Here is a 23,480-nt window from a genome sequence, read left to right as displayed (position 1 = left end):
ACACGAATGGCTGCATGCTCAAATTTGGGAGTTTGTCAGAATCATCTGGAGGACTTGATAAACACAGAGCTGGGGCCTCCTTTCAAAATTTCTGATTCAGAAACTTGAAGACTTTGTCAGACCCAGCCTAAGCACAGTATACATTGTCTCATTGGACCCTCATCCAGTCACTCAACACATATTCATCACAAATCAAGTATATTGAGAGCACTACCATAGGTGCCGAGAATAGACCAGCAAACAGGGGATTCCCATCAAGGTGAAAGACAATACAGCACTAATGACTGCATACTGGTGACCATACCTACATTCTATGTGTCCGCGTCCATATCTACACGTGTATCTAGGCCACGTGAGCATCATGGGTGTCAAAGCCACTTGGCAGCCAGCAGAAATACAAGACCAGGGAGAGCGGGATGTGAAACAGGAGGCTCAGGGTGAGTAGGTGTAGATAGTTTGCAAGACTTCAAATGGAATCATTTCTATTTTACAGGCAAGAAGTGACTTTCCCCAGGATATACTCATTAAGACATTCCGACGTGCTGCATTTCCTCGTGTAGCTTCACAAGTACCCTCATCAGAGAGGCATTTTTATCATTCACAATTAAAATATCAGGACTCCCGGTTTGAAACCTCTGAGGCCCCAGTGGTTAGCAGGGTGCTTGAATGCAAATCCTAACTTCTTTTCACATTAGGCAAGATGCTTAGCCTCTCAGCACTTCCATCTGTAACAGTGCTTTCAAGAAATATGTGAGGCACACACATAACTGTTTTTGTTTTTGTTTTTAATCTGGCCACACTGTGTGACTTTTGGGATCCCAGTTCTCCAACCAAGGATGGAATGCAGACTCCCACACTGAAAGCGCTCAGGCATAACCACTGAACCACCAGGGAATTCCCCCCTACAGGTAAATGCAAATATTCTTAGGCATATAAAAACATAAGAGAAGTGAGTGCAATTAAGTTTAATACGCTCTTTAACTCAAGATATCTCAGACATTCTCTGGTGGTCCGTGGTTAGAGCTCCATGCTTTCAATGACGGGGCAGGGAAGTTTCCACCCCATCCCTCCTCAGGGTTCTTGCAAACCCTCGGGCACACACCCACCCCTCCCCCTCTACAAACGAGATATCACAAAATATTTCAATATGTAATTAATATCAACATTACAGAGATATGTTACGATTTTTAATACTGAGTCTTTGAAATCCCATGTGTGCTTTCCACTTGAAAGTGGAAACCTTTGAATTCTTGGTACCTCTGGATTCAGTGGTACCTCTGAATTCGGAGGAACCACCTGCCCAGCGTTCCCTGGCTGCATGTGGCTAGTGGCTGTGACAACTCAGATCAACAGAATGTTTCTTCTTGTTTTCAGTCTCTAACTAGTGTCCGACTCTTTGAGACCCTGTGACCCGCCAGGATCCTCTGTCCACTCGATTTCCTAGGCGAAAATACCGGAGTGGGTTGCAGTTTCCTCCTACAGGGGATCTTCGGACCCAGGAGTGGAATCCAGGTTTCCTGTCTTGCAGGCGGATTCTTGACAATCTGAGCCATCAGCGAGGCCCACAGCTGAGGAGGAGGGGCAGGGAAAGGAGGTCCTAGGCGGAGGGAGCTTTCGGTAGGAAGCCCGCGATCCGTTTGGTTCGTAGAAGCACCGAAGGACAAGGGCGCTGGAGTTGGAGTGAACCCCTTCCGCGGCCCGGCCCCGCCCTCCGCACCCACACGCCCCCTCCCTTCCCCACTGTGGGCCATCCGCCTTCCGCCTGGCCGGGAAGCCCCCTCCACACAGCCGACCCTACGGAGCCCCTCTCTCCGCAGGCGGAGGCCTGTGTAACACACTGCAGTCCGGGCGAGTGAGTCTTGCGACCTTGTCTTCAGGAAAACTCTCGGCCAACAGCTCGTCGCACGGGTCCCTCTCGACGGCCACCCCGCACCCCTTCCGGTCGGGTCTCTCCTCTCCACTAGCCCCAAGGAGGAGCTCCCCTGCCGCCGCCCCGAGGCCGTCCCCAGGGCGCTGCGGTCCCGCCGGAGCCACGCCTTCTTGGCGACAGAGGGCGGGGCATGCAGATTCGAGACGGCTCTTCCGCCCGAGAACCACAAAGCCGCGGCAGATGCGGGATTTCTCTTTTACAATGTGGAGAATCCAACTTCTGCCCGAGAGTCTGGTGTAGTGCCGCCATAGCACTGTCAACGAGGCAAAGGAAGGGAGACCTGGAGTGAGCGGGGAGCCGGTCACACTGAGTGCAACGTGCACGACAGCCGGACGGTGACGGCGACGGGCGGTGACACGCTATCGCTTCTCGGCCTTTTGGCTAAGATCAAGTGTAGTATCTGTTCTTATCAGTTTAATATCTGATACGTCCTCTATCCGAGGACAATATATTAAATGGGTTTTTGGAGCAGGGAGTTGGAATAGGAGCTTGCTCCGTCCACTCCACGCATCGACCTGGTATTGCAGTACCTCCAGGAACGGTGCACCCCCTCGGGGACACTTACTGAAGTACCCAAAGGCAGAAACTGGCCCTTTCTTGTAAAGGATTTGGCTATCTCAGGGAGTTTTCCCAGGTTTGACTACATGCTTTGCAAGCAATCCTGAGGATTTGTAAGAGCAGAGTAAGTAAAGGAAGTCCCATGAGGGTAAAACGCCAAAACTGTGACTTAAAACTCACTTGCCGTATCCACTTCTTGAAGAGGGCTTCTATTTCATAACCTCGTTAAGTGCAGGTCTTTCTACCCTGCATTCTCACTCAGGAGTGAGATCTTCTGTCTCTATCCACCTGCCTTCTCTTGATATCTCTAAGGTTATTTCTGTATTCATGTTTTCTGACTTCAGGCGGTTCCGGCTTAAAGCCACCGAGATCCTCTTAGAGTCTAGGTTAAAACGATGGGCTTTAACTCAGTCTGTGTGTTGGTTGTATTGGGGTTTCGTTTATACAGGTGACTGACTGACAGAGGTCAGTGCCACTGAAGAATTTGTATTATTGCTTGGAGTTATTATCACTTAGAAGAGAAGAGGGCCTAAAGTAAGAGCCACTGTGTCTTTTGGATACACAAGGCAGGCTGTTCAGGTCAGCACAAAGTTCAAATCATGTATAAACCAGAACGACTTCCCCATATTATCTTCTTTCGTCCTTTCCCATTGACTCTGGCATTCGACCAAGATCTAGGTGCTGGGCGCTGATCTAAGTGCACCGGATAGTGTGGTGGGAAAAGCAGCTGCTGTGGGAATCTGCCCAGGCACCAGGGGACGATTGCACTCATCTCTCGTGCTAGTAAGGTTATGCTCAAAAATCCTCCAAGCTAGGCTTCAGGAGTCCGTGAACTGAGAACTTCCAGATGTTTAAGCTGAGTTTAGAAAATGCAGAGGAACCAGAGATCAAGTCGCCAACATTCGCTGGATCCTAGAGAAAGCAAGGGAAACCCAGAAATACCTCTACCTCTGTTTCATTGAGTCGGCTCAAGCCTTTGACTGCGTGGATCATAACAAACTGGAAAACTCTCAAGGAGATGGGAATACCAGACCATCTTACCTGTCTCCTGAGAAACCTGTATGCGGGTCAAGAAGCAACAGTTATAACCTTCCACGAAACAAGTGACTGGTTCAAAATTGAGAAAGGAGTCCGACCAGGCTGTTTCTTGTCACCCTGTCTATTTAACTTTTACGCGGAGCACGTCATGCGAAATGCCGGGCTGGGTGAGTCACAAGCTGGAACCAAGATCGCCGGGAGAAATATCAATAACCTCAGATCTGCGGATGATACCACTCTAATGGCAGAAAGGGACGAGAAACTAAAGAGCCTCTTGCTGAGGGTGAAGGAGGAGAGTGAAAGAGCTGGCTTAAAACTCAACATTGGACTTCCCTGGTGGCCCAGCGGTTAAGAATCTGCTTGCCAATGCAGGGGACATGTGTTCAATCCCTGGTCCAGGAAGATGCCACAGGCCACGGGGCAACGAAGCCCCTGCGGCACAACTACTGAGCCCGCACTCTAGAGCCCATAAGCCACAAGTAGAGAGTAGCCCGCGCTCGCAACTAGAGAAGGCCTGCATGTGTCAACAAGGACCCAGTGCAGCCAAAAGTAAACCATAAATAATTTGGAAGAAAAACACCTCAGTGTTAAAAAAGAAAGAACCAAAGAAAACAACACTAAGATCATGACATCTGGTCCCACCACTTCCTGGCAAATAGAAAAGGAAAATGTGGAAACAGTGACAGATTTCCTCTTCTTGGGCTCTAAAATCACCGAGGATGGTGACTGCAGCCAGGAAATCAGAAGACGATTGCTTCTTGGCAGGAAAGCTGTGACAAACCTAGACAGTGTGTTAAAAAGCAAAGGCATCACTTGGTCAACAGAAGCCCGTACAATCAAGGCTGTGGTCTTTCCAGTAGTCATGTACGGGTGTGAGAGCTGGACCATAAAGAAGGCAGAGGCCGAAGAACTGATGCTCTGGAACTGTGGTGCAGGAGAAGACGCCTGAGCGTCCCTTGGACTGCAAGGAGATCAAACCAGTCCACCTTAAAGGAAGTCAACCCTGAATTCTCCTTGGAAGGACTGGTGCTGAAGCTGAAGCTCCGATACTATGGCCACCCGATGCGAAGAGCTGACTCCTTGGAAAAGATCCTGATGCTGGGAGATATTGAAGGCAGAAGGAGTAGAGGGTGACAGAGGATGAGAGGGTAGGGTGGCATCACCGGTTCACTGGACATGACCTTGGAAAATCTCTGGGAGATGGTGAGGGACAGAGAACCCTGGTGTGCTGCAGTCCGTGGGGTCAAGGAAGAGTTGACACGACTTGGCACTGAACAATAAGAACAGTTTCGGCTAAGCGGGGTGTGAGAGGAGGGTTGGGGTGGAGGGCGGAGAGGGATAAGGCCTGGAGCAAGTGGGGTTGTGGGTAAGCGGAGTTAAAAAAGCGTGTCCATATTTACGTGTGTGTGTGTGTGTGTGTGTGTGTGTGTGTGTGTGCATTTGTATATGACATGTCTGTCTGGCGCTAGATACTCACAAACTCAAAACCATCTTGGGGCACAGAGGGGCGCCTCTGGTGGCAGAAGGGAGGGGGATGGCTGAAAACGGGCCCACGTTAGGTTTTCTTAGAACCGAGATTCCCACCAGGAGATGACGGCTCAGAGAAGTGTCTGGCAAAGTCACTGTTTCTCCCTAGTGTTTGCTAGTTGAGGGCTGACTCCTGCCAGGCATGTCCAGAGGGGGCCTCCGAGCTAATCTGGCCGGCACGTTATTAGGGTTCCCTGAGAAGGTGTGAAACAGATCACCCCCCGTCCCACCCTCTCCCTCCCACAGGAGAGAGGGAAAACCCAGGGCGGCAGGGAGTCACGGAGCCAGGAGCCGAGGCAGGGTCAGGCGAGGCCGTGACCCCAGGTGCCACCCACCCTTATAGAAACGCTATAAGTTTGTGGGCCTGGCGCCAGCAAACCGGCGCGTGTGTCGCCAGCAACCCTGCGCCCCTCCAAGTCGCCTTCCTCTTCTGGTGGCTTCCCCCTCGGAGGCACCATCAGTGAGCGGGGCCTGTGCTCCAGGACCGGGCGAGGTCTTGGGACACGGTGGTCAACCCCGCAGGTCAGCTGCCTGCTAGCCGTGTGACCCAGGGCAAGTTTCTTAGCCTCTCTGGTCTCGTTGATCACGACAGTGAAACGAGGATGATAACGGCGTCAATCCTCTCTAGGGTGTCCAGTAGCCAAGTGGGTGTGATCATAGCAAAGAATGCAGGGCAGTGACTGCCAGGTGGCTGTCCTGCGGGGCAGTCCCCGGGGTGGGGGGTGGGGGGTCTTTCCCCTCAGGTCTGACAGAACTAGAGAGTCGGTCAGGGGGAGGGCCGACTGTGCTAGTTTCACAGAACCTGCAGCTCTCTAGGGGCTTTGCGGAGACCGGAGAAAAGACAAGAGCGCCCGCCTGGTGATGTGAAAGTCGCTCAGTCGTGTCCGACTCTTTGCCATCCCATGGACTGTAGTCTACCAGGCTCCTCTGTCCGTGGAATTCTCCAGGCAAGAATACTGGGGTGGGTAGCCGTTCCCTTCTGCAGGGGATCTTCCCTACCCAGGGATGGACTCCAGGTCTCCCACAGATCCCCTGCAGGCAGATTTCACCACCAGGGAAGCCCAACGGTACTGGAGCGGGTAGCCTATCCCTTCTTCCGGGGATCTTCCCGACCCAGGAATCGAATTGGGGTCGCCTGAATTGGAGGCAGATTCTTTACCGGCTGAGCTACCGTCCCAGGGTCTCAGTTAAGGAGCCTGGCCGGGACCGTGGGAAGGAGTCTGGTGTCTGGCGGCCTGGGGCTCACGCGGCTCCCCCGGATGCACAGCCACGACCCCGGGCTCACTTCGGGCTTCGGGAGCACCCGGACCGTTCTTGTCCTGCAGCTCCCGCGCCCCAAGCACAGTCCCCCTGCCTTCGGACCGGAGCTGGCACCTGTGATGCATGGGCAGAGCCTGAGGATGCTGGCCGCGCCCTCAGGGTGGAGGAGGGTGGGTCATGCACATAGAGAGTCATTGTCCCGGGAAGGATGGGGGCCAGGGAGCCAGAAGAGATGTGAGAATTGACCAGAATGTGGAGAACAAGTTGTTTCACTGGTCTGGAGCGGACATGGGCTAGAGAGCCAGGAATGTTGACTGACGACTGACGGGTAGGTTGCTCACGGTGAGCTGAATGGAGAGGAGGGGAGGATGGTGGCTGCCACCTGAAAGAGCACCATTGCTTCTCCGCCTTTTGGCTGAGATCGAGTGTCGTATCTGTTCTTTACCGGCTTAACATCTGATACCTCCTCTATCTGGGAACAATACTGTTAAGGGAGTTTTGGGGGCAAGCAGTTGGCATCGGAGCCTGCTCTGTGTTGCAGCACTTCCCAGGAATGGTGCATTCTCTCTGAGGACAAAACCGGCACCCCCAAATGGTAGACTTGTTTCTTTTCTGGCCTTTCTCCTCGGAAGATTTCTCTTCTCTTTTGTGTTTTTCACTTGGGCTGTGGGGTTTGTGTGGCTTTCCCCCTGTCTTTGTTTTGTTTTCTTTTAGGCTGATTTTGATTCTTTCAGTTTGATTCAATTGCTTAGTTGTGCTTGGCTTTTCCCTGTCTATTTCCTGTGGTGACCCAAGGGCGAAAGAGCAGATAAAACCTACGAGAGTCTTCTTGGAATGCAGGAACAGAAAAACCAGACCATTATCGGCCTTTCCTTCCCCCATGTTGTAACCATTAATGGATTTCAGGTCCTCGTGAGCAGTATAACCTGTCTCCCCTCCTACCGCATAGGGAGAAGATATTTGCCTCACTGTTCCCTCCAACCCAGTGACCCGCAAGACCCCTATCCCACTCTGTGTACCCTGGGTATAAAAGTGGACTGCGGACTCCTGCTCAACGTCGGGTCTCTCTTGAGCCGGCCCACTGTTCTAACAGCGTCTCCCATTCTAATAAACGTTATTTCCCTCTCATTTTGTCTCATGTCTGGAAATTCTTTTCCAACCTGCGCCCGGGCCGCGACACTTCCCTGTTCATCACTAACTCCCAGAGCTTGCTCAAACTCGTGTGGCTGATGCCATCCAACCATCTATCTCATCTTCTAGCCTCCCTTTCTCCTTCTGCCTTCGATCTTTCCCAGCGTGAGGTCTTTTCTAAAGAGTCAATCGTTTGATTCTTTAACCTTTAGGTTTCATTTAGGAAGCTTCCCCCCGCCACCATCACCACCCCCCCCACCCCCGCCATCCGCCCCTTGTTTTTTTTTTTTTTTTAATCTGCAGACTGGTTTCTGGAACGGTCTTTTCTATTGTGCCATAGGAGTGAGTTGTTCCTGTCTGAACTTTTGGTCTTTTCCTGTGTGCTTTGTACAGAAGGCGCTGTCCTAAACTCACAGGCAACAGAGATTTTGGAAGCCCCGACACTCAGGTCTGAAGCGATCAGGGTGAGTCTCATCAGGCTCCATCCTCCTCTCTCGTGCTTCGCACCCATCTCTTCTGTCTCCCAAGCTCCTCCATATCTCCTGAAACTCGGTTATCTGCCAGATCTCCCATATATTGGCTGCCGTTTGTTTCTGGTTCCGACTCCAGTTGGTCCCAGAGAGGACGGCGGACTAATGCCTCACAATAACTTTCTTATTGGGGTCTAGAGGCCAGGTTCTTTCATGGAACCAGAGAGAGGGAAGCGATGAGGAAGCAAAGTACAAAAAAGGCCGAGGAGAGAGGGAGAGGCGGAGAGGAATAAACTAAAAGGGGCCATCAGTCTTGCAAAAGCATCTCCTGGGATGGCCAGCGTTGCGGGGTGGGGGTGGGGGATATGCGGATCTCTTCTTTGGTAGAGTCGTGCACACAGGTGGGTAGGGTCAGATCAGCCCTCCTGTGAGCCGACCAAAGATGCTTTTAACAGCCGGGCAGAGGGGCACGGTTCTCTGGGGGCAGGCCATTGTGTACGATGATAATAACAAAAGCAACGAAAACCCAAGGTTAAAGTCCAACACGGAGTCAGAATTGGTTCTACCCTGGACCGTTTCTTTCCTAGATATGCCTGGTTCACTCACGCGCCCTCCGCCCCTCACATTGACCCCAACCGACAGTTAGCTGGACGGTGACCATTCTCTGGTAGAAATACCACCCGACGTGGCCGCGCAAGAGAATAGCTTGGACACCCCCTCCGATGTAGGCGTAGGCGATTGAATTCAGGTTTCTTCGGGTAGCCCTAAGACTGGCTGGGCCCGACCAAACAAATTACAGGCCAATGTCGTCGTCCCTGCAAAGGTCTTTCCTCACAGGGAAGGAAAATTTTCCCTTCTAGACCTACTGTGGGTTCGGGTGTGGTGTGGTGGTGGGGTGGTGTCCAGGGCTCTCGTTGAGATCATACTTGGGTCCCGGGCACCAGGCACCACCGAACGGCCATGGTGAGGCGGGAGGTACCTGCCGCTCCCCACCCCCATCCCAGGGTAAAGCAGTTGGAGATGCATTCTCTATTGACCAAAAGCTTCCAAGAGGCCAAGGGCAGGGCAATGAGGGCGAGCGGGCTGGGCGAGCGCCCAGACCACACATTTCTCTTTCTGGAAGTCAGGAGACCTCCCAGACCACACAGGCCCAGAGAGGCTCCTTGGAGGTCAAAGGGGAGTGATGCTAACTAACGCTAGGCTACCCACAGGCCTCTTGGGTAGAATCCAGTTTGGCTAAGAGATGCATGCACACCTATGGAAGGACCCTGAGATATACCACATATGGCCTGTGAACCAAATGAATCCAAATGATCGGCCAAAGGAAACCTAGAGAAATGCCTCGTAAAAGCAGTTCAAGGGACTTCCCCGGTGGTCCGGTGGTTAAGACTTTGCCTTCCAACGCAGAGGGTGAAGGTTCGATCCCTGGTGGGGGAGCTATGATTCCCACACGCCTTGTGGCCGAAAGACTTAAAAAATAAACTCAAAAAGTAATTCAAGCCACTACAAGGGCGCGATTCGGGGACTCTCCCTCTGCGTCTGCCCGTGTGCCTATCCACACATAGCGTACTCTTTTCCTCTTAATAAATGCCCCACTTGTTCCACTACTTTCCGTCTCCCTGGGAATTCCTTTGTGCAGAGCCGAAGGGCCAGGGTCCTCGTCACTGACCACGGGTCTAGTGGCTAGGACCCGGGGCTTTCACCGCCGCGCCCCAGCCCCAACCTCCGGCTGGGAACCCAAGCGCCGCTCCAAGCCACTGCGGGCCTAGGTCTCCCGAGATCAATTGGACCGGACTGTCTCAGGAGGGGCCCGAGGCTCGCTGTACTTCCAAGCTCCACAGGTGTGTCCGAAACAGAAGGGAAGGGGGCAGGGTACAACTTCTGAAAGTGTGGCATAGCCCGAGGACACAACAGACATTCATTAGAATCACATGGGTCTAAGACGGGCTTCCCTGGTGGCTCAGATGGTAGGAAGAATCTGCCTGCAATGCAGGAGACCGGGTTCGACCCCTGGGTCGGGATGATCCCCCGGAGAAGGGAATGGCTGCCCACTCCAGTATTCTTGCCTCGAGAATCCCACGGACAGAGGAGCCTGGCGGGCTGCAGTCCGTGGGGGTCTAAGCTGGCAGAGAAGTCAGCTTCGAGCAGACCTTGATTCTCAATCAGCAAGCTAAAGGACCTGCCCAGAGGCGCCATGACAGTTCCAAGGCACTGTCAAAAGACCAAAAAGTGGGCAGTGGCCCAATTCCTGGAAACCTCCACCCCTTCCCCCAAATAGTTGGAATGATCCTCCCACTCACTGTCGGTGCCCAGTCGCTCCGTCGTGACCCCACGGACTGCAGCTCGCCAGGCTTCCCTGTCCTTCCCCATCTCCCGGAGCTGGCTCAAGCTCACGTCCTTTGAGTCGGTGACGCCACCCAACCATCTCATCCTCCGTGGTGCCCTTCTCCTTCTGCCTTCAATCTTTCCCAGCAGGAGGGGCTTTTCCAGTGGGTCAGCTCTTCGCCTCAGGTGGCCAAAGCATTGGAGCTTCAGCTTCAGCTTCAGCATCAGCCCTTCCAATGAATATTCCGGGTTGATTAGCCTATCAGCTGATCAACTCATTAGCCTGTGAAATTACCCGGCCCATGAAAGCTCACCATGCCACGTCTGGAGGCCGCCACACTCGCCCTCTGTGATGGCCCACACTCTGCCTATGGAATGTGTTTCTCTCTGAATCAATCCACTTCTTACCTATCATTGTGTCTCTCACTGAATTCTCTCTTCGATAGGACATGGAGAACCTGAGCTTCATCAGCTCTTGAAACGAGGTACCGTGGGTTTTGGCTCGGTCGGAGGCCCAGCCACGTGGATTGGAGTCCCGACCTGGGTTTGGCCGGGTTCGAGTCCCGGGCTGAGGTAGAGGGCTTCGTTTCGGCTGCCCGGCGTGCCTCCGGAAGCACTGCTCAGAGGCCCACGTGTTCTGACACACTGACTTTTCCGTGACAGGGAAAAGGTTCGATGGGCTCCCGCGGATGCCGGTCGAATCGGCGTAGGACGGCGCCAGACCGGTTTGGGGTATAACCCGCCGCGGGCACTCGGTGGACAGTGGACGCGTGAGGAAACACCGAATTCGAGGGTTGTGTCACGGACAGGAGTCCACCCAGTCTGGTGGGGAGGCCTGTGGCCCCGTCCTGGAAAATGTTGAGCGCAAGCCCCATAGAATTCCGGGTCGCATCTCCCCATCCCCCTACCCCAAATTTGTCCTGCATACGTAGACTGAGGACCCCTGCCAGATTCCCCCCCGCCGCCCACCACCACCACCACCAGGACACAACACACAGGCACCTAGGGGGTCCGAAAAGATCGACAAGCCACATGATGAGGCTTCCCAGGGAGAGCGGGGTGGCCCTCCGCGGTAGACTAAGAGCCGGGAAAGGAGGCCAGGTCGGTGTTCTGATGGTGGTGAGAAATGGAACACTTCCCTCCGCATCGGTAAACAAGGACGTCGCAGTCATCGGCAATCGCGGCCACCACGGGAGGGCGGGCCGGTGAGCCCTGCTCGGGACTGAAAGACTACCTGCCGTCTAGCGGCCATCCCACTGCGGCCACTCCCTCCAGGTGAGCCCCGAGGAAGCCCGGGACGTGAAAAGCACAGGATGGTGGCCCCGGAGCGCTGAGATGCGCATCAAAGGCATGATTTCCGTGAGCCCAGGCTCGAGCATCTCCCCATGTATGGAAACGCGCTAAATTCCTTAACTTGGGATGCCTGGTTTTCTTTCATATACAGAATAGGAAACACCTTTTGACGTTCAGACCGCCTGCCCTTTGTGGCAAAACTTGTGTGTCACCTGGCTCCTCCCGCCACCGCCCACCTCCTCCTGGCGGTTCTCTCAGGGTCGCTTCAGACGCTGACCCCGGGGCTGGAAGTCCTAAATATTCCCGCTGAATAAAACGCAAGTCTCAACTTCTAGGTCGTGGATTTTTTTTTTTTTTTTTTTTCTTTTTAAGTGGACAGTGCTGAGCAGAGGGGCGGCCGGCGGGAGACTTTTCTCATCAGCTTGCCGGGGTCCAGGGTGAGAGGGGACGAGGGAAGGGCGAGGCTTAGCAGCTCTCGGCCATAACCTCAAGGCAGAGTCAGACTCTCCATCACACACCGCCAGCTGCTTTCTCCTCCGTGAAACTCGGGTACAGAGGGGTCAGAGAAGCGCCTTGATCTGAGCTAGGAGGGCTCCGGCCTGGGTAGAGGTGGGGCACGGCAGGGCCGTGCTGGTTCCCCCCGGAGAAGCTGAAGCCAGCCGGCCCAGTCTGGGATACGGAAGGAGTCTGTGAGGGGAGAGACGTGGGGTTGGGGGATGATGACTGTCAGAAAGAGCCCACTAGAAGCAAGCGTTCCCCGGAGCAGCTGTGAGGCCCAGATCACACCCTCGCGGCGTCTCGGCGGGTCAGCGGGGTGCAGGCCACGGCCCTCCTTCCCCCAGCGTGCCCCCTTGCTTTGCACCTCTGCGTTCTCGCCCACGCTCTTGCCAAGAGCCTCCCAGAGGCTCTTGCCTCCAGGTTCGCCCCCTCATGTCAACATGACCGGCCAGCACACCGCCAGCGCCCCCAGTGAAACCCTAACCTGTCCCGTAGGCCGTCTCCCGGGTCTGGAAGGCCTTCCTGACTCGGCTGGCTTCCTGTCTGTTCTTCGCACCTTCTCACTTATTGGGTGTGTCCGGGTAGGGACCCCGAGCCACACGGGAGAGGCCTGGAGCCCTGAGGAGGTCACACCAGGTGGGAGCCGCACCCAGTCGTCCACCTCCCAACAGTTCCCTCGAGAGCTTCCCAGGTGGCGCAGTGGCAAAGACTCCGCCTGCCAGTGCGGGAGACGCAGGAGACGCGGGTTCGATCCCTGGGTCGGGAAGATCCCCTGGAGTAGGAAACGAAACGGCAACGCGCTGCAGTTACTCGCCTGGAAAATTCCATGGACAGAGGAGCCTGGCAGGCTACCGTCCACGGGGTCGCAAAGAGTCGCACGGGACTGAGCGACTGAGCACACACAGGGTCCCTTCCTCATCACACCGGCGGGGGTGGGGTCCCGGCCATTCGGCTCCTGGGCGGGACACGTCCGGGGCCGGGGAACAGGAGCGGTGTCTGGCCCTGGGACCCAGCACAGGCCCTGGTGGGTCGAGTCTCGGGTGGTTAATGACCGGTTGTCAGAACCGGTGGTGAAGGCGGCCAGCCCGGACCCCAGCTCCGACACTCACATCTGTGTACTCTCAGGCAAACCCATGTCCCAGGGGTAAAGGCAGGCGCCTTCTCGACTCGGCCTCCTGGTCGGGCAGAAGGTCGGTCCACTCCATAGTGCCCGTCACTTCCGGAACCGGCATCCGTTCTCCGGAGAAAGGTCATACCTGTAAGGGATTCCTACTTGGCCTTGAAGGGTCACCTCTCAGTGTCGGGCTCTGTCTGATTGGGTGTACCACCCACCGTCTGCATGGACGGGATCGGTCAACCCGTGGCCTCGGAGTATCAAAGGTGGTTAGGGCTGTGAGCTCTGCTACATTTTAAAGGCAAGTCCAGGCCTATGACTCCAAAATGCACATGGGACGCCGTTGAGGCTTACAGGTGGCATCTCAAACAGGTGGTATGAAGGGAAAACTCGCTCATTCACACTGTGCTCCAGAGGAAGGTGGGGCGGTGGTCAAGAATCTGCCTGCCGACGCGGAGACGCAAGAGGCGCGGGTTCCATTCGTGCGCGTGGGGAAGATGCCCTGGAGGAGGAACAGGAAATGGCAACCCGCTCCAGGATTCTTGCCTGGAAAATTCCATGGACAGAGGAGCTTGGCGGGCCTACAGTCCACGGGGTCGCCAAGAGTCGGGCGCGACTGACACGACCACGCAACCCAACCCGGGAAAGTATCCCCCCGGCTGGACGACGTAGATGTTGAGGGAGAAGAAGAAGAAGACCTAGAGGAAGAGTTAGGAAATGACTTCATAAGTCCTTTCGACTCAAAATGTGAAAGATATCTTTTTTTAAATCGATAAATATGACGATATAAAAACGGAACCTTTAAACAATGCAATCATCATCACTTTAAGCAAAGCCCAACCGAAAAGCCGGCAGGAATAGGGAAGAGGGTCGAAGACCACCGACAGGGAGGTTACTAATAAGCTCACAGAGAGAAAATGTAAAGGCTTCTCTGAAACAGGATGGGACGCTCAACTTTATTTACCCACGAGAGAAAACCGCATATCCGAGCTAGGCCGAGGTACCGTTTTCACCTGAGAGATCCACCCCTCGCGCTTTCCCCACCCTCCACCGAAAAAGCATTCCCAAGGCTGATGCCACGCGGGGTTGTTGGCGAGGCTGGGGGACGAGGCGCTGCCGGAGAACGCTTGCCCTGCTCTTCCAGTCACCGTCCCTGATCTCCCGAGCTTCAGGGCTCCGTTGCGGCGAGGGTGGCCGGGACCGCCACGGCCCCGCACCGCCGTGAGGGCACAAGGGGCACCCGAGCGGCCTCCGCAGAGCGCTGTGCCCCGGGGCCGGGCGCCCTTCGCAGACCCTTCAGTCCGTGCACCCCGACTGGAGCAAATTCCGCGGGAGCGCATCACGCACTGAGAAGCGGAGCTGCCAAGTGATCGCGACGGGCACTGTTCGATTCCAACGACCGTCCCCCAGGACATCCCTTGTCAGGACGCATCCCCCAACCCCCACCCCCACCCCCACCCCGCCGCCCCAGGGGACCCGAACTGTGGGGCAGAAGACGGGCGGGAGAACACGGACGCGAGCAGAGCGGCCGGGAGCAAGGAGGGGCGAGGGGGTGTGGTGCTGGCCGTTAGAGCCGCGGTAACCGTGACGGGTGTCGGGCACTAGCTCAGCGTGTAGGAGGCAATGGTTGCGAGTGCAGCGCGAGCCGGGGAATGAGCGACAAAAGCGAGTTCTTGATTTCTGGGGCTCGGTCCGTGAGAGCTGCTTCCGTGTCAGCGCTTCCCCCGCGGTCTCCGGCAGCCGCCCCTGGGTCGGGAGGCGGGCTCCGGGCGCGAGGAGGCGGTCCGGAGGGTGGAGTCCGCCCGCGGTAGCCCCGCCCCCTCGGGCGGCAGAAGGCGGAGCATGCAGATGAGAAATGGCTGTTCGGCGCGGGAATGGCGGAGCAATTAAGGACCTAGAACTTGTCCTTTCAAAGGTAGAGGACAAAAAGGCCTGCACAGGAGTCCGCTGACAGCACTGTCAACGACGCAAAAGGAATCAGACAGGGAGTGTGGTTCAGGGCGCTCACCGTGGGTTGAATGGGGATGGAGCGAGGGCGGCTGCGGCCAGGCTGAGGCAACCGGTATCGCTTCTCGGCCTTTTGGCTAAGATCAAGTGTAGTATCTGTTCTTATCAGTTTAATATCTGATACGTCCTCTATCCGAGGACAATATATTAAATGGATTTTTGGAGCAGGGAGTTGGAATAGGAGCTTGCTCCGTCCACTCCACGCATCGACCTGGTATTGCAGTACTTCCAGGAACGGTGCACCCCCCTCGGGGGAAATCAATCTTGGTACGAAAAGAGCAGACAGTCTGTCGTAAGGCTTGAGAGCCTATAGGAACAGTGAGACGAGGAAGTGCAGCTTGCTGGCCTTTGTTGTGCTTCGCTTGTGTAAGTTTTTATGGCCTTTGCGCTTGGGCGGTTTTTTCTTTACTCCTTGTGTTGTGGAGTGTTTTCCCGCTTTGGTTTGTTAGTCTTTAGAGGCGAGCGTTCTGTGCCCGGTGGGTTTTCAGAGGGTATGTCGTTTTTTTTCGCCTTCTCCTCGTTGTTTTATTGCTGCATGAGAGCTGGGAGGCTTCCGGGAGTAAACGCGGCCTTACACAGATAAGCGTTCGCAGCAAAGTGTTTCTACCACCAGCGGTCCCGTAAAGAGTCTGCTCTCTTTTACAGGTATATGCATTTGCACTTTTGGCCCGAGACTATATAAGTAAGACCCCGAAGTGTGGCCGCAGCAGCTTTCCTTTTTGAAGGAGCCTGTGTTCAGTAACTTGTTCTTACTACAGGCATTTTTGAAGGAGCCCGCAGTTCAGTGACACTCCATCGACACGCTTGGAGGAGGAGGGGGAAGGGACGTTCGGTTCAGCTGAGGCCCTTAGCCGCAGACCCTCCAGCGAGGGCTCAGGGGCACAAAAGTGGCTCTTAAGTGCAGCACATGCATCTGGAAGCAACTCAAAGGATTTACAGGTAATGCCCGAAAGCAAGCAGTAGTTGGTATACATTTAGTGAGGGAGAGAGCATTTCCTTCTCCCACTGCTGAGATGGCGGAAGCTAGTCGAATTCCTCAGTATGAAAAGGAATACGCGGAAGGTATTAACTAGCCAGTGAGGGTCCTGGGGAAAATGAAAGGGAGCACCACCAAATACTGACCTGGAACAAGGATTCCAAGAGGGAGGTTTTAAATGCTCGTGTGATTACGTGAAGTGCTCGTGTTCCTGAGAGAATTATTGTAGCAGGAAGTAAGACATTCCATTTTCAAGGCCAACCGATCTTGACCTTATACAGTGAACTCCCTTCAAAACCTCTGGCACTAAAAATACCACCTCGTGTGCTTTCGCTAAGTGAAAGACAGCTAGATTTTCTGGGTTTAGAAAGACTCCAACCCCTCAAAATGAAGAAATCGGTGCAGCTGACAGACTAAAAAGAGCGCGCTGGCTGTTCACCAAAATGGAACAGCCGGTCAGAACGGACTCCATGTATGACAGACATTTCAAATAGAGATACAACATGGAAGGAACTTCAGGTGACTTAACAGAACAGAGAACGTGCTGAAGGAGAAAGGGCCATGTATTCAATCACTGTAGCATTCTGGCTGATTAATAATAGCTCTGGTTTCTCCGCTGGAAGTAACCTCAACGCTCAAAAATAGTATCTCAACAGCTGAAAATGCAAAGACTGTGTGACCTTCTTTGTTTCTGTCTTTGCAATGTATGCCGTTTCGCAGTCCACGCCCTGAAAATGTATTTCTCCCAGAAAAGAGGGGGGAAGGGCTTGTATGTGCAGAACTAAAGGTATATTCTGTCAAAAACAAGAGGCGGGGGGTTGGGCTGATCCTGAAGCAGGAGAAAAACAAGAAGCGCATCCGCTCGCTCTAAAGTTTCTCTCCACTTGTACCGTCGAAACCGATTTCAAAAATACAAGCTAGAGTCGGTCTTGATGTCTAGCGAGCCCTCCGTCCCCGGTAGCCTGCGCCGCGCCAGCGCCGGCCTAGAGCCAGAACCGGAGCTATACAAGATGGCCGGCCAGGCAACCTGGGGGCATCGGTCCCCTCCAACAAATGGTGACATGCGGAGCCGGGGCTGTGGTCACCTTCCTCTTCATGACAACCCCCCCCCCCCCGACCCCTTCCCGTGGTGAAGATACTATGCTTGCAGTCTCAGCGCCCCTTGGTGCGCAGTGACTTGATGCCTCCCCCTCCAGACTCCGAAGCATCTCCGACGCCGAAGTGCCCTCCTCTCGCCCATCCACAGGGAAATAAGTGCCTCCTGGACAGTAGTGGGGTCCTGGAGCCCCTCTGCGGGCGGGCGAAGGCGCTTGAGTCCGTGTGCGACTCCTTGCGACCGTAGCCCGCCAGGCTCCTCGGTCCATGGGATTCTCCAGGCAAAAAGAATACTGGAGTGGGTTGCCATGCCCTCCTCCCGGGGATGGATGGATCTATCTTCCCGACCCAGGGATTGAGCCCGCCTCTCCTGGGTCTCCTGCACTGCAGGTGGACTCTTTACCGCCGAGCCACCAGGGAAACCCCAAAGCCCCTCTGCGCCACCTGCTTTCCGGACCCCACTCGCTCCACTGTCACCGAAGATGGCCTTGTGAAGATGGTGCGGCACGAGGGCACCGGGACCCTGTGGCATGGCCTCCCAGCCATCTTTGTTGATGACTGTCGGCCACTGCCACCTACTTCACCGCCTACGACCTTACTCAAGGCCTTCCTGTGTGGTGGAGCCCCGACCTCTTCCTCCGCGCACCCATGGTGGCTGGTCCGCGGGCCTGCCTGGGCACCGTGACTGCTAATCAATCCCCCTGGAGCTGGGCACGGACAAAGCCGAAGGCTCGGCACCCGTCGCGCTGGGAGCTGAGCACGTGCATCCGGCTGGTGCTCGCTCGGGCTGGGCTGGGCAGGTCCGGTCCCAGTGTCCCTTCGGGATGTGCCCTTCTCGGCTCTGTCTGTACTGGTTCAACTAGAGCTGGCCGACGTGGCTCAGGTCTAAGGACCGGACAGACCTTCGCTCCCTGGGCTTCGGCTTTTGTGTCTGGCGCCATCTCCTGGGCTGTGGCGGCCATCCTCCTTTCTTTTCAACGTGACGCAGAGAGGTGAAGCGGTGAATGACGCCCCCCGCACGCGACTGTCCACTTGGCTTCCCGGACCCCAGTCGGTCCGAGGATCAAGCATCAAGCCCACTTCACCCGGCGGCATTTATGAGCACTTGCTTGAGTCTCGCACAAAAAGCTTTCTCCAGAAACACTCAACCGGGAACAGCCTGTGAGATGTCGAAAGAAAGCAGGGAAGAGGAAGAGAAAAAAAAAAAAAAGAGAAAAAAAGGCAAGAGGCCTTTTTCCCTGGCTGTCCAGTGGCTCAGGCTGCCCCCAGCCACCTACGGGCCAGCGGTCCGAGCCCTGGTTTGGGAGCACCCAACCTCTACCGGGCTGGGCCGCCCACATGGGTGCGCTGTAACGGCCCGGCGGCCAAAAGTAGCAAACCTGCACCGTAAACGGGACCATGACACACACGCCCCCGCAACCGCGAGTGCCACTGAGACAAAAAAATATATCTTTAACAGCAGCATGCGCCGGCAGGAACCCAAGCCTGACCTCCCAGCTCGTCTCCCAGACAGTCTGTCTTTGTGATGACACAGATTGTTCCCCGTAGGGGGTGCACCGTTCCTGGAAGTACTGCAATACCAGGTCGATGCGTGGAGTGGACGGAGCAAGCTCCTATTCCAACTCCCTGCTCCAAAAATCCATTTAATATATTGTCCTCGGATAGAGGACGTATCAGATATTAAACTGATAAGAACAGATACTACACTTGATCTTAGCCAAAAGGCCGAGAAGCGATACCTTCGCCTCGGGCTTGGCCGCTACCGTCCTCCCCTCACCTCCATTTAGCTCACGGTGAGCAAAGTCGGCCTCAAACGAAGGCCCGCCCTCTCCCCTAGACTGCACGGTGTCCTAGTGCCACAACTTCTAAGACGTCCATCGTTCGTCGGGTCGTTTCATTTGTTGGGCGCCTTTAGGCTTTCTGGTCTCCCACGGCACCCCCCCCCCCCCACCCGCCCCCAGCAGACAGCCAAGCAATTTGCATGCCCCGCCCACACACGCGCCTTCTTCCTGCTGCGCGTGTGCGCCGTCTCGCGGTGGAACCGAAACAAGCGCGTGGCCCAAAGCTCCCGGAAACGCCCAGACCGAGAAAGAGGCAAACCGTTCCAACCGGGTTTTTCTTTCCAGCATTTCTTTTTCTTCTTAAAAATGTTTTCCCGAGCACATAGCTACGTACCCACCCACCACTCATCATCTTACTGTTATTTATTGTGTACACATACACGGATGAGTCGGCTATGTAGAAGTTCTCTTTCAACTTTCTAGATTTTTTTTTTTTTTTTTTTTTTTGTGATGAAAACAGTCCCACAGCATTTATTGTCATCTGGTGATAACATAAGGGTGAGCAGAACAATATGAATACATGTTTTAGAACTACATCTCTAACAAAGGACACCTAAAAAAACCAACGGTATTGCCAAACAATTTCTCACTTCATCTGTCACTTCTAGTTGGAGACACTTTGGAGCAGAGTAGTGTTATCTCCTTTTAGCATGATCCGACCCAGTTGTTTTCTTGACTTTGTTTTAGAATGAATCTCTTCTGCGTCATCTAATACGAGGTTCATACACTCATCAAAACCAATGATAGAGCCCTCTGTCCGCATATTCACTTGTTCATAAAGCCACACCCGAATCCGTGATCTATTTTGCAAGTATCTGAAGATGAGATTGATGGGCTGCACCATCACCTTCTGCACCTTCTGGCCCTGGCCCCGGTACGCCATGCTGGACGCTCACAAGCACCACAGTGCTCCACACTCAACTTTCTAGATTTTAATTCGTCTTGATTTACTATGGCTTTCTTTCCAAGGTCTCTTTTCTTTTTCTTTTTGGCTACCCTGGCTCTTCTACGGGTCATGTGGGAACTCAGTTCCTCGAGCAGCGATAGAACCCGCGGCCTAGCTTACATTGGGAGCGCAGGGTCTTCACCACTGTACTGCCAGAGAAGTCCCTGCAGTCACTCTTTTCTATTTCCCTCAGACTCTCTCGGTATTTTTATGTGGCTTTGCTGGACAGGGAGCCAAGATATCCGCGACACAATTTGGCTGCTCTTCCGTCAGCTGCTCGCCAGAAGGCTTCCACGTAGGCCTCCTCGGCTTGATGGGACGCTCCAGGAGAGAGAGTGGGAGGATTTCTCCCAGTCCAGATCGCTGCGGACTCCTTGCCATAAGGCCGTGCCCCATCGCAGCTGACCTGCCTTCTTGGCCGCTCAACTGCAAGCCTGCAGTGGAGAACAGGGGACACACCGACCGAGCAGAGCAGCTGCTGAGGCCTCTTCTGCCTTGAGGATACCCTCTCTTCTCCTGTCCACCCCAGCCCAACAAACTTCCTGGGGCGGAGGGGGGCGGGGCGGGTTGGGGGAGCGTGGAAACCGCTGAGTACTGGAGGATCAGAAAGAGGGTGTAGGCAAGTGGAGACACACCTGCCAGCAGCTGTGGTGAGCCTCCCGGAGTGCACGTGGAGCCCTTTTACCCTGAAAGTAAGGGAACTTCCTCCCAGTTTTGGGATTCTCCCTGCCATGTACAATTAGACAAAGCTAACTTTCTCAAAATTCTGACCCTGCGAGAACCAAACTATGCCTAGGAAAAAGCTTGATGTAGAACGCAGTGTTTAAGTCATCCGTTTCTGTGCTCTAGCGCCCTCCAGCAGCAACTACGGAGCCTTTGTGCGGCAACTACTGGAGCCAGTGGGGTCAGAGCCTGTGCACCAGGAAAGGTAGTCCCCACCTGGCAGCAGCTAGAGAAAGCCTGTGAGCAGAAAAGAGGACCCAGTGCAACCAAAAGTAAATACATTGATAATAATAATTATTGGAAAAATATTTTAATTGGATTAAATACTTTGGATTGGACTAATTACTTAGTTGGAGTAAAGATTTACTGAGCATGGCCCTACCCACCAGAACAAGACCCAGTTCCCCCCACAGTCAGTCTCTCCCCTCAGGAAGCTTCCATAAGCCTCTTCTCCTTATCCGTCAGAGGGCAGACAGAAGGAAAACTACAATCACAGAAAACTATGCAGACTGAGCACGTGGACCACAGCCTTGTCTAACTCAGTGAAACTGAGGGAGGAAAGGAACAGGCCGAGCTGACTCCATTTTGAGAAAGAAGGAAACTCCATCTTGCACTTTCAGTGAGCTTTGGACTATGTGCCTGTTAGCCATGGGGATAACATACCTACGGCCGAACTGGCCTCCTGGACTGATAAACACCAGATTCCATACCAAGATCTCCCGTCGCCAAAAAGAATGCAATAACCCCCCGTGCAGTGTCACCTTTGTCATCTTCATGGCACCCGTTGGTGTAGGCTACAATGTATAACCAGCTGACTCTTCTGATTATGAATCATGGCTATAACCTGACTGTGTCTCCCTTGAACACTTTCCAGGCTGGGTTTAAGGAATTTGGGGATGTGGGCTTGAGCAGTACACTTAAGGTATGTAAGGTTTTCACAAAAGTCGGTCGGGGTCCTTGGCTAAGAGGAGACTCTTCCTTGGGCCCGCCGGTGTAATAAAGTGCACTCCGCCATCTGCATTGTCCTTCTGAGTGAGTTTGTTTCCCGGAACAGATGGCTACAACAGAACTATGAGCCATGCGGTGTAGGGCCATGGGGTCATGGCGGAGAGTTCTGACAAAACGTGGTCCCCTGGAGAAAGGAATGGCAAACCACTTCAGTATTTTTGCCTTGAGAACCCAATGAACACTATGAAAGGGCAAAAAAAAAAAATATATAACTCAGAAAGATGAACTCCCCAGGTCCGTAGGTGCCCAATATGCTACTGGAGAAGAGTGGAGAAATAACTCCAGAAAGAATGAAGAGGCGGAGCCAAAGTGAAAACAATGCCCAGTTGTGGATGTGACTGGTGATGGAAGTAAAGTCCAACTCTGTGAAGAGCAATATCCAGAAACCTGGAATGTTAGGTCCATGAATCAATGTAAATTAGAAGTGGTCAAATAGGAGATGGCAAGAGTGAACATAGATATTTTAGGAATCAGTGAACTAAAATGGACTGGAATGGGCGAATTTAATTCAGATGACCATTATATCTACTACTGTGGGCAAGAATCCCCTCATAGTCAACAAAAGAGTCAGAAATGCAGTACTGAGAGAGTCATTTCCTAGGCAGGTTGATAAGGAGTCTAGGGGTCCCCAAGGAGAGAGGGGTCTGGAATTCTCAAGGAGGAAGAAAGGACAAACTTTTTTTCTTTCTCCACATTCCTTAGGATTATATAACAATAATGTATCCTGCCTGAGGACAGTCTCTGGATTAAGGACAGTCTTTGGATTCAACCTTCTGTTATCTTAAAATGTTAATTATGGGAGTAGACCTGGTCTTTACAAGGCTGTATCTTGCCTGAAGACAGTGTTATCTTAAAATGTAAATTACGGGAGTAGGTCTGATGAGGTCTTTACAATCTCCAGACATTCTTTGGATTATATAACCTCATTGTTAACACTAGCAAGTGGGTACTCTTTCTACCCCCTTCTGATGCCTATGTCAGAAGCTTTCTCTATCTCCTTTATACTTTAATAAAACTTTATTACACAAAAGCTCCTAGCGATCAAGCCTCGTCTCTGGCCCCGGATTGAATTCTTCTCCTCCGGGGGCCAAGAATCCCGGTATATTCGTGTGATTCAACAACAACCTTTCAGTTACTTGGGTGCAATCTCAAAAATGACAGAATGATCTCTGTTCGTTTCCAAGGCAAAACATTCAATATCACAGTAATCCAAGTCTGTCTATGCCCCAACCGGTAATGCTGAAGAAGCTGACAGTTCCATGAAGACCTACAAGACCTTCTAGAACTTCGCGTTCCGGGAAACAAACTCACTCAGAAGGACAATGCAGATGGCGGAGTGCACTTTATTACACCGGCGGGCCCAAGGAAGAGTCTCCTCTTAGCCAAGGACCCCGACCGACTTTTGTGAAAACCTTACATACCTTAAGTGTACTGCTCAAGCCCACATCCCCAAATTCCTTAAACCCAGCCTGGAAAGTGTTCAAGGGAGACACAGTCAGGTTATAGCCATGATTCATAATCAGAAGAGTCAGCTGGTTATACATTGTAGCCTACACCAACGGGTGCCATGAAGATGACAAAGGTGACACTGCACGGGGGGTTATTGCATTCTTTTTGGCGACGGGAGATCTTGGTATGGAATCTGGTGTTTATCAGTCCAGGAGGCCAGTTCGGCCGTAGGTATGTTATCCCCATGGCTAACAGGCACATAGTCCAAAGCTCACTGAAAGTGCAAGATGG

General features: G+C 53.6%; 1 protein-coding gene, 4 non-coding genes and 1 pseudogene across 5 annotated transcripts; 4 read left to right on the top strand and 2 right to left on the bottom strand.

Moving 5' to 3' along the window:
• Positions 1-2,291: 2,291 nt before the first annotated feature.
• On the top strand, positions 2,292-2,482 carry LOC139177893 (U2 spliceosomal RNA). The gene has a single exon (XR_011562357.1). It is a non-coding gene; the product is annotated as a U2 spliceosomal RNA (small nuclear RNA).
• A 4,226-nt stretch (positions 2,483-6,708) lies between these two features.
• LOC139177902 (U2 spliceosomal RNA) lies at positions 6,709-6,893 on the top strand. The gene has a single exon (XR_011562365.1). It is a non-coding gene; the product is annotated as a U2 spliceosomal RNA (small nuclear RNA).
• Positions 6,894-15,190: 8,297 nt separating this feature from the next.
• LOC139177588 (mitochondrial fission factor pseudogene) lies at positions 15,191-18,648 on the top strand (annotated as a pseudogene).
• On the top strand, positions 15,209-15,399 carry LOC139177890 (U2 spliceosomal RNA). Its single transcript, XR_011562354.1, has one exon. It is a non-coding gene; the product is annotated as a U2 spliceosomal RNA (small nuclear RNA).
• Positions 18,649-18,768: 120 nt separating the features above from the next.
• LOC139177886 (U2 spliceosomal RNA) lies at positions 18,769-18,959 on the bottom strand. The gene has a single exon (XR_011562350.1). It is a non-coding gene; the product is annotated as a U2 spliceosomal RNA (small nuclear RNA).
• Positions 18,960-19,504: 545 nt separating this feature from the next.
• LOC139177765 (small nuclear ribonucleoprotein E-like) lies at positions 19,505-19,976 on the bottom strand. The gene has a single exon (XM_070774428.1). The coding sequence runs from the start codon at positions 19,944-19,946 to the stop codon at positions 19,668-19,670; it is 279 nt and encodes a 92-aa protein (XP_070630529.1). The 5' UTR covers positions 19,947-19,976; the 3' UTR covers positions 19,505-19,667.
• Between the last annotated feature and the right edge of the window lie 3,504 nt (positions 19,977-23,480).

Source organism: Bos indicus, chromosome 19, assembly GCF_029378745.1.
Source record: "Bos indicus isolate NIAB-ARS_2022 breed Sahiwal x Tharparkar chromosome 19, NIAB-ARS_B.indTharparkar_mat_pri_1.0, whole genome shotgun sequence".
Classification (NCBI taxonomy): Eukaryota; Metazoa; Chordata; class Mammalia; order Artiodactyla; family Bovidae; genus Bos; species Bos indicus.
This window is presented reverse-complemented; position numbering and strand designations above follow the sequence as displayed.